Source organism: Diplotaxodon limnothrissa, linkage group LG20, assembly GCF_057381915.1.
Source record: "Diplotaxodon limnothrissa isolate DT_005_m linkage group LG20, D_limnothrissa_male_GT1.1, whole genome shotgun sequence".
NCBI classification, from domain to species: Eukaryota; Metazoa; Chordata; class Actinopteri; order Cichliformes; family Cichlidae; genus Diplotaxodon; species Diplotaxodon limnothrissa.
The window spans coordinates 25,362,338-25,375,849 of NC_140615.1; the positions used below are offsets into that span (position 1 = coordinate 25,362,338).

The 13,512-nt window shown below is 38.1% G+C and overlaps 1 protein-coding gene across 2 annotated transcripts; it reads left to right on the plus strand.

Annotated features, from left to right (window-relative positions):
* Nucleotides 1-2,214: 2,214 nt before the first annotated feature.
* On the plus strand, nucleotides 2,215-12,134 carry spo11 (SPO11 initiator of meiotic double stranded breaks). Of its 2 annotated transcripts, none has more exons than XM_085343800.1 (13): nucleotides 2,215-2,327; nucleotides 4,753-4,866; nucleotides 5,538-5,626; nucleotides 5,970-6,036; nucleotides 6,142-6,265; nucleotides 6,605-6,691; nucleotides 8,391-8,427; nucleotides 8,521-8,630; nucleotides 8,730-8,829; nucleotides 9,200-9,237; nucleotides 9,612-9,688; nucleotides 10,084-10,195; nucleotides 12,015-12,134. In XM_085343800.1, the coding sequence occupies exons 1-13, from the start codon at nucleotides 2,215-2,217 to the stop codon at nucleotides 12,132-12,134; spliced, it is 1,188 nt and encodes a 395-aa protein (XP_085199926.1). The 2 variants fall into 2 exon arrangements, with proteins under 2 accessions (XP_085199926.1, XP_085199927.1); XM_085343801.1 differs by having other exon boundaries at nucleotides 6,157-6,265.
* The last annotated feature ends 1,378 nt before the right edge of the window (nucleotides 12,135-13,512 follow it).

A 13,512-nucleotide genomic window follows, 5' to 3' on the forward strand; every position in this document is an offset into this window, starting at 1 on the left:
CACATGTTGGCCAGTATTATCGTTACGCACACAGCCATCATCAAAATTACATTTAAAAATCACTTCCACATGGCTAACAGAAACAATATATATTTGGCTTCTCACAGACGCTAACCACAACCAATTAAACTTGCACCCACCCTACGGAAACCACACACACACACGACACACCTTTGGACAAAAAGCAGCAAGCTCAGTGACACGGCTTTATGAATGTCACATAGGGTGCTGATGTGGATTTTTCTAGATTACCAGGATATGCCTCCTAATTTACACCACTGAGGTGTTAACTGGCCCACACACACTGGATCACTGGTCTTTATCTTCAACGGGAAGACTGGTAGGAATAAGTTTTAAGCTTATGTAGTGATGTGCAAAAAGACCTGAGCCACCCCTCATTTATTTTTGTTTTGGCAGGAAAATGGGAAACAGGTGAAGGGATTAATTGAAACGTGCAAACATATACGGAGATACAGTTTACAAAGCAAAAACAGTTTGCCCAATTCTAACCAGGTGAAAGTCAACATTTGGTACAACCCCCTTTATTCTTCAACACAGCCTGAACTCTCTTAGGCAAGCTTTCTTATGATATTTATAGTATTCAGGAATAGTTCTCTGGCTTCTTGACGGACCTTCTTGAAGCTCCTTTTGGTCGTTGGCTGCCTTTTGCTCTGTTCTCTATCAAAATGATGCCTTTTTTCCACACTGCTTCAATAATGATGAGGTCCAGGCTCTGGGGAGGCCAATGCATGACTCATAGTGTTCCACTGTGTGTTTCAGGTATGCTTTTACTGCATTGGCAGTGTTTGGGATCATTGCCATGTGGAAAAAAGAAAGTTCTTGTGTGTCATGCAATTTCCAGATCAGATTACATTGTTGATTAACATCTCACAACACTTTTCTGCATTCATAATTTCATTGATTTTGACAGGATATCCAACACCTTGTTTTGCAGATGGCTTCAGACATGCGCTGTGGCACCTCTGACTTCAACTCTTCCATACATATTGATGATGAGTTGAACCATCTTTAAAAAAATAAATAAATAAATTGGATTCATTAGTTTTCAGAAGTTGAAACTGACAAAGTTGTATTTTTACTACAGCATTTGTATACAGCATTTGTATTCTATTTTTATCCTATTGTATATTTTATTCTATTTATTCTACTGTATATAGTATTTTATTTTATTCTATTCTGTACATTTGTGTACAGTATTTTATTCTTATTGTATTCTAATTTTTGCTATGTAACTTTTGCACTGTCCACTCCTGCTGTGACTTATCTTATCTTATTTTCTTCCTATTTGTTAAGAATATGGCTCCATGCCGTTCCTCTGCTCTAGATCATTTTTAGATCTGCCACTTCTTTTGTCCACCACTTGTCCAGTTTCTTCAGATTTATTAAGGTCACAATGCGCGCAGTACTGAGATATTCTATGTTTTCAGTTAATAGCTCTTTGGAAATCACCTTGTTCGTCCAAAAATGGTACTTTCTGTCTCTCAAACCGTGTTGTCTTTTGGATTTTCCCTAAATGTAACAGAAGAAATTGAAAAGTATTTACTTCACAATGTGTGAAGTATCTAAAGTGTCTAAAGATACAGTTTAAAATTGTCTCTTTGCCAAGATGTCTGTTAGGTGTCAGCACAACACTGTTCTACCTCTTGACATAAGTGAGTTTTTATGCTTGAATGATTCATAAGTCACTGTTAAGTGACCTAACAGGCCTTCAGAAAGCCTGGGGAACTATTGCTTAAGACCACTTTAAAAATAACTTTTTTTTAAAAAAGTCTGAAGAATGTTAGTGTTGCCTGTTTATCAAAATCACATTAGTCTGAAGCAGCACCACTTTTATTTATTTATTTAACCTTTAGTATCGGTCATTAAAAACGGCGTGACAGTGTTAGGAGACACCTCTTTCTTTATTTTACTTTCAAAAATCATATTAATTTAAAACTTTTATTATTATTGATCACTTTATCATTACTATTTGTTACTACTTAAGCAATGTATCTATTTATTAGCTCGGTTTTGCTTGAATACCATGTAGAAATTCTTAGGGCAGAATAATTGTTGCAAATTAATTTATTCAAAACAAATACTACAGGTCTGAACTGCGTGATCGACACAAAAACGCGCGAGATTTCCGTAAAACATCCTTACGCGGGAATTTCTTGCAGGTAGATAAAATGACATCTAGTAACAGGTAACGTGATGGAATCCCGTGCGGCTCATTTTTGTTCTGAAATTGATAAGCTCCATGCAAAACTGTTGATCAACGTGGGAGTCACGACAGACTGGCAGCGTGCTGAAAAAGAAATCAACCAGTAAGTTCACACCGATCTACTCCAACCGGCTAATAGCCAGTTACGCTAGGTTAGCTTATTCTCTGTGTAGTGCAACAGTATTCACAGAGACTGTGGATGTTTTGAGGAGCCAAAGCGGTTTAATGTAACTGGTATTGCGGTTCTATTTAATATTTAAACTCATATTGATGTGTATATATTCACAAAGAGCAGTTTATCTAGGGTTTACTCGACATTGTGTTTCGTAGTTGGCTAGCTATGTACTTTACCAATTCACCATAGCCTGTCATTATGCCCTGTTATTATCCCAGTGTAATCAGTCACATGTAAAAATGTCTGCCAATCATGGGTAGTGTTAGTTAATTTGATTTTATCATGTACTCTACTTGAAACACTTTACTGTAGAAACAATTATGTGTCCGGGAAGTATTTAAAAATGTGGTCGTTAGAAAAAGATTTTGCACAAAATATGTTGAACTAGCAAGATTAAAATCATACACTGAGTTGCCCTTTTATTAGGTGCACCTGTTCAACTGCTAATTAAAGAAAATGTGTAGTTGGCCAATGATATGGCAGCAACGTGGTGCACGGAGACATGGTCAAGCATCAGGATATGCAGAGAATATTATGTGACTTTAAATGTGGTGTAGTTGTTGGTGTCAGACAGGCTGGTCTGTAGGTCTGAGATATTTTCACACAATCATCTTTAGGGTTTAAAGAGAGTGGTGCTGAAAAAAGTAAATATCCAGTGAGCAGCAGTTCTGTGGGTAAATACCTTGTTAATGCCAGAAGTCAGAGCCTTTGAACTGCTTTGAACCAATGGGATAATTCAGTTAACTACTTGTTACTACCAAAGTGTGCAGAAGAGGAGCTCAGTATATGCAACATGTCACAACCTTGAAGCTGATGGGCAACAGCAGCAGAAGACCAGATTGGGCGCCACTCCTGTCAGCTAAGAAGAGGAAGCTGGGGCTACTGGCACACGCTCCTCTTGCCTTGTTTCAGTGGTTCAGACTGATGGTTGTGCAATAGTGTGGGAGAAAACTTGTTGGCACATTTTAGGGCTGTTAGTACCAACTGAGCAATGTTTAGTGTGTATTTTTGCTGACCATGTGCATCCCTTTATGACTACAGTGTCCCTATCTTGTAATGGCTGATTCGAGCAGGATAACACACCATCTCACAACATTCCAGTTATCTCACACTAGTTGCTTGAACAAGACAATAAGTTCTCTGTACTCGGATGGCCTCCAAAGTCTCCCATGGGATCACCTTTATCCTGTGATGAAACATTTCCATCTTGATAAGAGTCGTTTCTTACAGCCTGAAAATGACAGTGAATGATTTGATAATATGAAAATGATTTCAAACTTAACTATGGCCTTTGCAGTCACAAGAGCTCAACTTAATGGAAGAGCTAGAAATTTTAGACCAATCTGGCTTATTGTGATTTCCAGCACCATCATCATAATACCAAATGAGGGAATAACTTTACGATGATGGTTCAGTTATAGAATCAGTGCCAAAGCACTTAAAAGGACTTTAGAGGACTTTTAACACCAATAAGGTATTTAGTGATTTTAAAAAAGTATATATTTTTCCCCTTTCAGAAACTTAAAGCAAACAGATTTTCCTAGCAGTTGTCATGTCTAGTTAATAATAATAATAATAATAATAGTTCTTACTAAAATAATGATAGTGTGTTTTAAAATTAATCTTGTTTTATTGTCACAAAAATTCCTCAGCACAGCTGGTGGTGGTTTGTTTCTTTCCAAACAAGTTTTTGCCAATAGGGAGGCTGCTGAGTGCCCTCTGGTGAACAAAATATGTAACATCAACAGAAATAATATGGCTGAAGGGTGTTTCTCCTGTCTCTTCTTTCCTTTTTACATTTTTATTAGTTGGTCATTTAAAATTCCAAAATCAATATATTAGTAATTATATCGACCCCATTGATATATTGGGCTCTATAAGACAATTTAAGTTGCTTTATCCTCTAATTTGTTAGCCATTTATAAATACATTTCTTTTATCCATTTCACATTATAGGTAAAATTTTGTAATAATGATGAATTTAGAAAGTTGAATTTTTAGCCTCTAAAGATTTATTATTAAACACACAGTTGGTTGAAGTAACAATTAGAATAATCTGGTTAGAAATTACAGTGATTCAAAGCTGGGTGCCAAGGGTACTCACAATGAACAGCATTGCCAGATGGTATTATATCATTTGACAGCAGTGTGATGTAGCTTCTAATTTAGGTATTTATTTAAATCAGAAACAGTTTCTTTGATTTTCCTAAATTCTGCTGGTTGCATATTATTATAAAAGAGAATCACAGTCCTAGACTACAATTGGTCTTTGACATTAATTGTAGAATTGGTTGTCTGTTTGGAAAAAGTTTTCTTGTGATATTATAACTTCATTTAGTATTTCTATTTCCAGCCAGGAAATTTTAAACCGAATTGAAAGCATAATCCTGGAAATAGTCACCAGTCTGTCCAAAGCTGAGGCCCCTGTCCTGGCGCTGCCCAACAGATCCAGCTGGGCCAACATAAGGTATTTTGATTTAAACATGCTGTAGCATGGCAAGTTTCCCTCCACACATATAATTGCTCATTCATTTTAAGCCACATGACCTTTGGGAGATAGCACAAGCCAAAAGGAATCGTGTGTAAAGCCACACAGGATTATTTCATTGTTATTTAATTTCCCTTAAAGAGATAAACGCAGACTTTTGCTCTGTTTGAATTTTTAGATGGGGGTTTTTCAAGCTGACCATGGGGTCAACCAGGTGGTGGAAATGAAAATCTTCTGCTTTGATTCAGAGAAAACCTAAAAGAACTTCCTGCTGCTAAAAAGATGACACACTGATAAGGAATTGAAAAGCACAGCATTTGTCAAGAGGCTTTAATGTGACTAGGATGGGGAGACCTTATGCTTAGAACAAAGAGGACTGTCTGATCTCAAATAGATCAAACCTTGCTACAGCTTAAATCACATTCTGGCTCAGCCATTTTAAATGGAACAGTGCTACAGGTAGCCCTCGGGGTGTGGGGAATTTTAGATAATTTGCAGGTGGGAGCTAATGTTTGAAAGCACTTACTGTAAACGGAGCACACAGTCTGTGCAGATGCTTTTTTTTTTTTTTTTTTTTTTTAATGGGCTCTTTTGTTACTTTGTTTACATCATGAAATCATAAATCTTTTTTTGATTGCTTCCCACTGAAGCTTTGACAGTGCCATTGGGCTTCAGATGAGTTCAAGACAGTCTGTCACCACCATTAGGGCCGACTGCCCTTCATCTGTCACTAAATTTGGTGAGAAGATGAACTGTTATGTTTGTTTGTTTGTTTGTTTTTTTCATTTTATTTGTTATGCAACATCTGTTTTTGAAGTTCTTTAACACAGTTGTATGGTGCATATGGATTTCATTTGTATTCGTTGTGAACGTATGCATAAACTGCACAAATGTCAGTAAAAGTCAGAGGTAGTTTTAGGTGACAAATTGGCAGAGACGTAACATGTTGCCTTTTTGGGATCAGTTTTACGGCATGGATACAGAATGTGTTGTTTAAATCTCTGATATGTTGATGTAGTGTTTAAGGTTTAATTAGTTGTTTTTTTTTTTTTTTTTCCCCAAATCTGTGTTTCTCTTCAAAGCCCAGATTCTCAAGATTCTCTCAGTCATCTACAGGCTTGTCCAGAGCAACTCATATGCTACAAAAAGGTTCTTTATAAATAATCCATACTTTACTAAAGCCAACATATAGATACCCTTGGTTTTCATAGGAATGCTTGAATTTCAGTTTATTTATTTTTTTTCACATAACAGTGTTTGTCTCCACAGAGACATCTATTACAACAACACAAAGCTCTTTGGTTCACAGAAAGCTGTTGATAGTATCGTAGATGACATCTCCTGCATGCTAAAGGTTCCTCGCAGATCACTACATGTGGTGAGTGTGCATGTCTGCGTTAGCAGGCGATGCGGTTCATATGATTGTGTGGTAGAAAATACAAACCCCTGATATTGAAAACTTGTAGAAAAATTCCTTTGGATATTAGTTCAGCTCCCACAGATGAAGTATGTTAGTTTAGGATGGTATTTTATTTTTGTTCTGCTTCCCAGGTGTCCCAGGAAACACCTGTGGAAAACAAACAGCTCTTTTGATCAAAGAGAAATAAAATTAAAGTTGAATTCAGGGCCCAGTGCTTGAAATAGCTCGTCCCTTGTATGTGTGTGATAATATGGGCTTGTGCTAAATTCTGTAACTTATCTGTAACTTTGTTGCTAGTTGGCCACATCCAAGGGATTGATCTCAGGTGACCTGTGTTATATGGAGGAGGACGGCACGAGGATTGACTGCCACTCCAGCTCAACTGTAAGCACCACTTTAATGCTTCTTCGCCTGATTTCGTGTTTGTTTTTGTCATGGGGCATGGTCTGTGGTGCCGTGCAGGGAGGGCGGACGCACCTGCACGGCATCCTTAATCACGCCCGCCTAGTTAAAAAGACGGGGACTCAGGGGTTGGTGGGTTGTGGTGTGACAAATATTGAATAAAATATTGAATAAAATGGCTCAAACCTACGATTTGAGCCATTCACACCACAGTTTTGTTTTTTTGTTTTTAAATGACACTGCAACAAGAAACAGTACATCATTTATAGCTGGATTTTTGGTTTACTGTACTCCCCAAGAAAGTAACTGTAAGTCTGAGCTACGGAAGCCAGGCGTCCTTTTTTATTTATATAGGTTAATACCACCATACATGAAATTTCTCCAGGGGCCTTTAAAATATTGACATTATCTGACCATACACCAAATATAGTCAAAATACAGCTCAGGGAACAGAACCAGCCCTTAAAAGTGAAATCTAAATAACCCCTCAAATGTCAGTAAAAGGCAGCATTATGTTAATGAATCTGTACTAAATCTGAGCTGCTATTTAAGTCGATTCCAACAGAGGGCGTTCAGTTTATACTGTACGTGCAAACAGACTTTTACTGTTTTACTGATGGCTAAATGTCTGTCCTTCTCTGCTCTGTATTTAATTTTGTTTTTCTCCTCTCTGCTTAATAACTGATCTCAGCTGATTGCAGTGCACAGGAAAAATGTTTATTGATCTATCATTGTTTTAATTTCTATCCACCCATTGTGCACATAATTGAAGAAGCTGTATAATGTAGGCAATAATATAATTTTAAGAGTAACGTGATTACGGAATTTAGTACAGTAATGCTTTGCATTTGTGTGTCAAAGAAAAATGTAATTTAATCATAGTAGCCTTTTCCTTTTTTCTAAAATAGTCTGGCCCTCCGAGGATGAAATGTTGCCATAGATGCTTGATACGGCTAAAAGCCTTCATTAAACTAGGACTAAGATGAGGTTCTGGTTGCTCGATGGACAGGCATGAAATGGACTATGCTTAGTTCGACGTTACAGCTTTGGAAATGTGAGAAACATTTGGCTTATTTAGCAAAGCCATCCTAACGACCTCGTGCTCACTGGGTTAAAACTTTTTATTACAGTGATAGAATGTAAAGCCAGTAATTACAGGAAATTATCTCATTGAGTAATGACTCAAGCCTGCCACGTGCACCACAGACTGATAGTCAACACTTTGTTTGCCGCTATTCTGCTAGGGTTGTGAGCAGCTAGAGCCACTATGTCAATAATGTCACTGAATGAGAGATGGGCATCACAGAGGCACAGGCAACCATTGTCCCACAAAAAAACATTTCAGCTGATCTACTGAAGCCCAGTGTTGCACATCACTGTCTAGCATTTATTAGTATTAAAAGATTTAATCTAAAATAAATTCTAAATATAAATCCATAATATAGATAACCTGTATGTGATTCCCATCAGTAGATCCAAAGGGTTAATTTTCATTGTAGACAGCATAACGACAACCGTTTTCTTCCAAGAAAAAGATGAACAGTAAATTCAGCTAGCAATACAAAGCACTTAGACTGCTTTGCAGGGGAAAAACTCAAACTTTTTTTTTTTAAATGCCATGTAGTAGTGCAATTTTTTTATTTATTTATTTTCTTTTTTATCTTTTTTTTTTTGCTTTCAGGCTGTCTCAGTTTCATCGAACATCAGTGGAATTAAAAGTATGCTTTGTAATCTATTTAAGAATCTACTTTCATGTTTTGTCCCATGATTGTAAGTCTATCATTGCAGCTGTCATCCTTGTCCTTTTTCAGATATTGTATCATCTGCAAAATTTGTCATGATCATCGAGAAGGATGCGACGTTCCAGAGACTTCTGGATGATGACTTCTGCACAAAGATCTCCCCTTGCATCATTATCACAGTATTTTTCTGTGTCTGCTTTTGATCTGAATGTTGTCTTCTTTCAGAAAGAGCAGTCTTAGTAATCTGTGTACTTAATCATTGTGTTTGTGTGAATCAGGGTAAAGGTGTGCCAGATGTGAACAGCAGGCTGATGGTGAAAAGGCTTTGGGATGAGCTGCACATCCCCATCTTTGCCCTCGTGGATGCTGATCCTCATGGTATAATTCATCTGCTTGAATACTTAAGCTGTCAGACATACTTTGCATTTTCCCACACATTTAACAGCATTTCAGATCCACACACAGACACACACACAGCTGGGTTGCATGTCTCGCTAAGCCAACAAAAGTTAGCACCTGTCCACTGTGTCATGGTGCCTAGTCTAGCTATTATTCCCGTTGGTGTGATGTCGTCCAGGGGGAGTTGGCTCGGTTTCCATCAGCCTCCATACCACTAAGTTTTTTGCCGCTGCGTGGCGAGACACATATGTAATGCTTTACTTTGTTCTAAGATCACATCACAGAGGATAATTGCTCTGGTATGCAAGTGATTGCAGCGTCTCTCTGTCCCTCCCTCTGATTTTCCCAGGCATTGAAATCATGTGCATCTACAAGTATGGATCAGTGGTGAGTCCTGTTATGCCGTTATTCCTGTACTCTGCATTATCCACTGTAGCCTGTTGAGTGTCTCTGTGTTAGCACGTTATAATCATGCACCTCTTTACATAAAAAGAATCAGTCATGCATGTTAGAAAATTAAACAGACACGCTATGAAGTGAAACTGTTATGCGATTGTGTGACAATCGCATCACTTTTGACCTTTGTGAGGCTTTTGTAGTCATTCTTGTTTCATTAACTTCATTGTAAACATGTGTTGGGGTTTGCTGTGGTATGAGAGTACAGCACTGATTAACAGTGTGTTTGTTTTCTGTATAAGCATGCTATGTGTATTTGATGTGTGTGTATGTGACTGGGTGTGTATGCGTCGGTTTATCCGCAGGCAATGTCGTTTGAGGCCCACAGTCTGACCGTCCCCAGCGTTATGTGGCTAGGCCTCCTCCCCTCTGACCTACAGAGGTTTGGACTGAGCATTCGCTACTTCCTACTTCCTCCTCCTGCCTCTAATTGGGATTATATTCTGGGGAAGTTTAGATTGTTTGTTTTGGTTTCTGTTGCTGTTGCCATCACTTTTTTTCCCCCCTTCATGGAGCTCTTTGCAAAAACATATTGAGTTTTAAGTATACACCCCCTTGAACAAATTTGGGCCGAAAGAAAATTTCTGACATACATTAAATTGTAGTCTATTCGGTTTTTCTTTCTTTTTGTTTTCTTTTTTTACTTGGCTGAACCTACACATAACCTCCTTTCTGGGAGTCTGTTTAAAAAAAGGGAACGAAACATTCTTCAGGGATAACATCCATGAACTGAAGTCTCTTATATATATGTTTTTAAATCTAAATTTTATTTTTTAGGTTGCGGGTTCCCAAGGACGCTCTGATCCCACTTACCAAGAGAGATGAAAGCAAACTCTGCAGCCTCCTTGAAAGGCCGTATTTAACCAGCCAACCAGAGTGGCAGAAAGAGGTGAGTGAAAGAGGACGCCAAAGAGGAAAGTGCTGCAGTTTATGTAGGAGGATAGATGAAACTGTTTGTAGAAATTTGTGGGATGGGAAGGAAAGGTATCTGAAAGGTACTGAGCTTTGAAGGATTTTTCTATCTAGATATGGTCCTGTGTGACATCCAATACATTTTATTCTCTTTAAGAAACCAGTTTTTTCTAGGGGGGGGGTTTCTTGCCTGTCAAGAGCCAAATATACAAAAGCTTCCAAAGCTCATGGTACTACTAAAAGAATTAATGACATTAAATAAAAAAATATTACAAAATCTCATTTTTAGACTGGAGGAATCTGGAGGAATGAGAGGTCTAATTTGTGGGAGAAGCAAGCTGAAGCAGTCCAAAGTCTGAAACATTTCCTCTCCCAATTAGAACAACATTTCGGTGCAGTTAGTTACAGTCTCTGGGTTTAGTTTGCTTATTGTTTATTTGAAAGAATGTAACATGAACCATGCCACACACCACAGCATTTATAGTTATAGTTAAGTTAATTTGCAATCCCCGTCCCTAAAACGCTCTTTAAAACACAGAATACTGAGCAACACATGCATGAGAGTTAAACTAAAAAGTAATCAATTTTAGAACAATAAAGCACTGTAAGACAAGAAGCAGACAATTCTTCGTGACTGCAGGACTGATATACTTTTAAATAACTGCTTCAGTTTTAGGGTTCCTGTTTGAGTTCTGCAGCTAAGGAATTCCACATGTTGATTAGCTGAATGGAGAAAAAAAAAAAGCTGTTTATCCAAATGAGCATTTACGTAATGGCACCTTACAATTCCCACAAGATCCTCTACGTGTTACTGAGCCCAAACATTTAAGGGAAACCACAAGGTCACTGAGCACGTGGGCAGCCTGATTATTTTATCAGACAACAAAATGAGCAACAAAAAAAAAATACAAAAACATAACAAATAAGAAGCAGTTGAGCACAGTACAGGTTTGTTATCGCTGTGTGTCTTGCGAGACTGTGGAGCTGCACTCTTTGTGGCGGTACTGCAACTGGACAGGCAGATACGGGAGTGGCGGTCTTTCTCACTGTGAACCCAAGTGTAGTCTGACGCTGGTCTCTGCAACTGTTGAGATCTTTCTCCTGAAATTCTTTGCACACATTTGGATGCCTTTATGAGCTGAAGTTTCTATAAGCTGATTGTTGTGATACTACAACTTTCCAAGTGTTCAGATCAGTGCCCATCCAACTTATAACACCGTGTGTGTGTGTGTGTGTGTGTGTGTGTGTGTGTGTGTGTGTGTGTGTGTGTGTGTGTGTGTGAGTGTAAAAAATACACTAGCAAATTTAAGTGGAACTCAACCTTGGAAAGCCAACTTACCAAAGATTAACTTTGACAGGGCAAAGCGGAATTTGGTGAGCAAGAATCCGGATCTGGTCAAACAAAATTGTCCCACTTTGACCACAAAACTCAAAGCTTTGCCTCTTGTCTCCCTCAGTACATTCATCCAACCCTGTGAGATGTTTTTTGGCAGTTCTGTTGTAGCAATAAGAAAAAAGTTGATTGGATGAATGAATATAACTTGTTAATTTAAAAAATAAATAAATAAAAAGGTCAGGCCTTGAATTTTCTCCATAAGCACAGAGCAAACCTGTCGCACTGAACATTTTGATATTGTGCCGCACAGTAGAGGAATGTTTGTGAGAGGACTGTTAGCTTCCTGGAAGTTTGTAACAGCTATTTTCCATTGCTGAGTGTCTGTTATGCATCTATGATTTGTCTGTTTGCACAGCTTCCTGTCTGATCCCACTAAAACTGTGTGTTGCTGTTTTTGTAGATGAAACTGATGCAGCAAAGTAAAGTAAAGGCTGAAATACAGTCTTTGACAGCTATAGCTCCTGACTTCCTCACACAAATCTACCTGCCCAACAAGCTGCGCTATGGAGGCTGGATATGAGCTCAATGCTGCCACTTAGTGGATGAGTAAGTGAACTGCTGAAGTTGCTTTGAAGCCTGAAGAGTGGTATTAGATGTAAATTGTCAGACAAATGAAAGTATTAACTTCAGTTTGTTAGTTTGTAGTGTTTGGATAGTTATTCACCTTTCTTTGTGTATATTGGATGCAGTTGTTTGAGAAGTGTAATTAAAACCTCCATGATCCCACTGATGAGTGTTTCCACTTTGTCTTCATTAGCATTGCTGATATTCCCAAGATGTTTGTGTGTACTTCCAAAGTGAAACCACACTGTGGTACAGTAGATTCCCCCCCCCCCCCCCCAAGGGTTTGCGGACGTCATAGCCACTGACGTCTTAGGCTTCTGATGCAAAAACCACAAGTGTGCTCAAAACAATTTGGTGGTTTGTAATTGCAGCACAGTATCTGAGGATGTTCATTCATAAAGGCACAGCAAATCATGCTGCTGCCCTATAATCTGCTTTCCAGCTGTTGTAGATGGTGTGCATTAAAATTCAAATCCACTCATGTCATGAGCTTCACCAGAGAAAGAAGATGTAAATAAACTTGCAGTTCTCTGCTTGACTTTGGTCAATCAGTTTCACAGACACACTACTTTTCTTTTCTTCTTTTTTTTTTTGTGAAGGATATGATTTCTTGCTGAGAGGTAGTAACTGGTAGTTAGCTCTGTAAGTGGTCAATAACATTGTTATTTTTGTAACTTTCCCTCTACACCAATACAGTGACTTTTAACCATCAAGATGTGATTAAAGTGCAGACTTTAATTCATGATGTTCAAAAACAGCAATGCATTAGCTGTTTATGGATTACAGCCATCTTTTATACATAGTCCCCTGTTTTCAGGGTAATTAGAAAATTAACTGGTGAGCAGTTTCACAGCCAGGCAAGGCCTGTTTGTTTTCATTATCCACTGGCAAATTTATCAGATAAAAGGTCTGGATATTTTTTTTCCAAGGGTTGAACTCTCATTTGGTAGCTGTTCACTAGAACTTAGATTCAAAGACATGTTGATCTATGTGAATCATGAAACTGAAAAAGCACAAAGTTAAATACAAGTAAAATGCAGGGCGGACCAATCTGATGCATTAAAAATGAATGGACTGACGAACTCCACAACAACAAAAAAAGTGCCACAGAAAAAAACTAAAGTGGATGACCCTGAATCATTTGCTTGGTTAAGAAAAACAACGTCACAGCATTTTGCCAAGTGACGCTAATGAGGATGTAGCCGAGCCATTGTTGATGTCTACGAGAGAGACCTTCATGAATGTAAATAAAAATGGTTTACAACAAGGTGCAAACTCATGGCTCCACTCAAAAACAAGGCCAGAATAGATTTTACCAGGAAAAAAAGACACTA

Excerpts from the sequence above, each read along its gene's own strand:
- spo11 (XM_085343800.1), top strand. The coding sequence starts at position 2,215 with ATGGAATCCCGTGCGGCTCATTTTTGTTCTGAAATTGATAAGCTCCAT. Across the intron at positions 6,266-6,604 it reads CTCGCAGATCACTACATGTG|TTGGCCACATCCAAGGGATT; the intron begins GTGAGTGTGCAT and ends CTTTGTTGCTAG. Across the intron at positions 9,238-9,611 it reads TCTACAAGTATGGATCAGTG|GCAATGTCGTTTGAGGCCCA; the intron begins GTGAGTCCTGTT and ends GTTTATCCGCAG.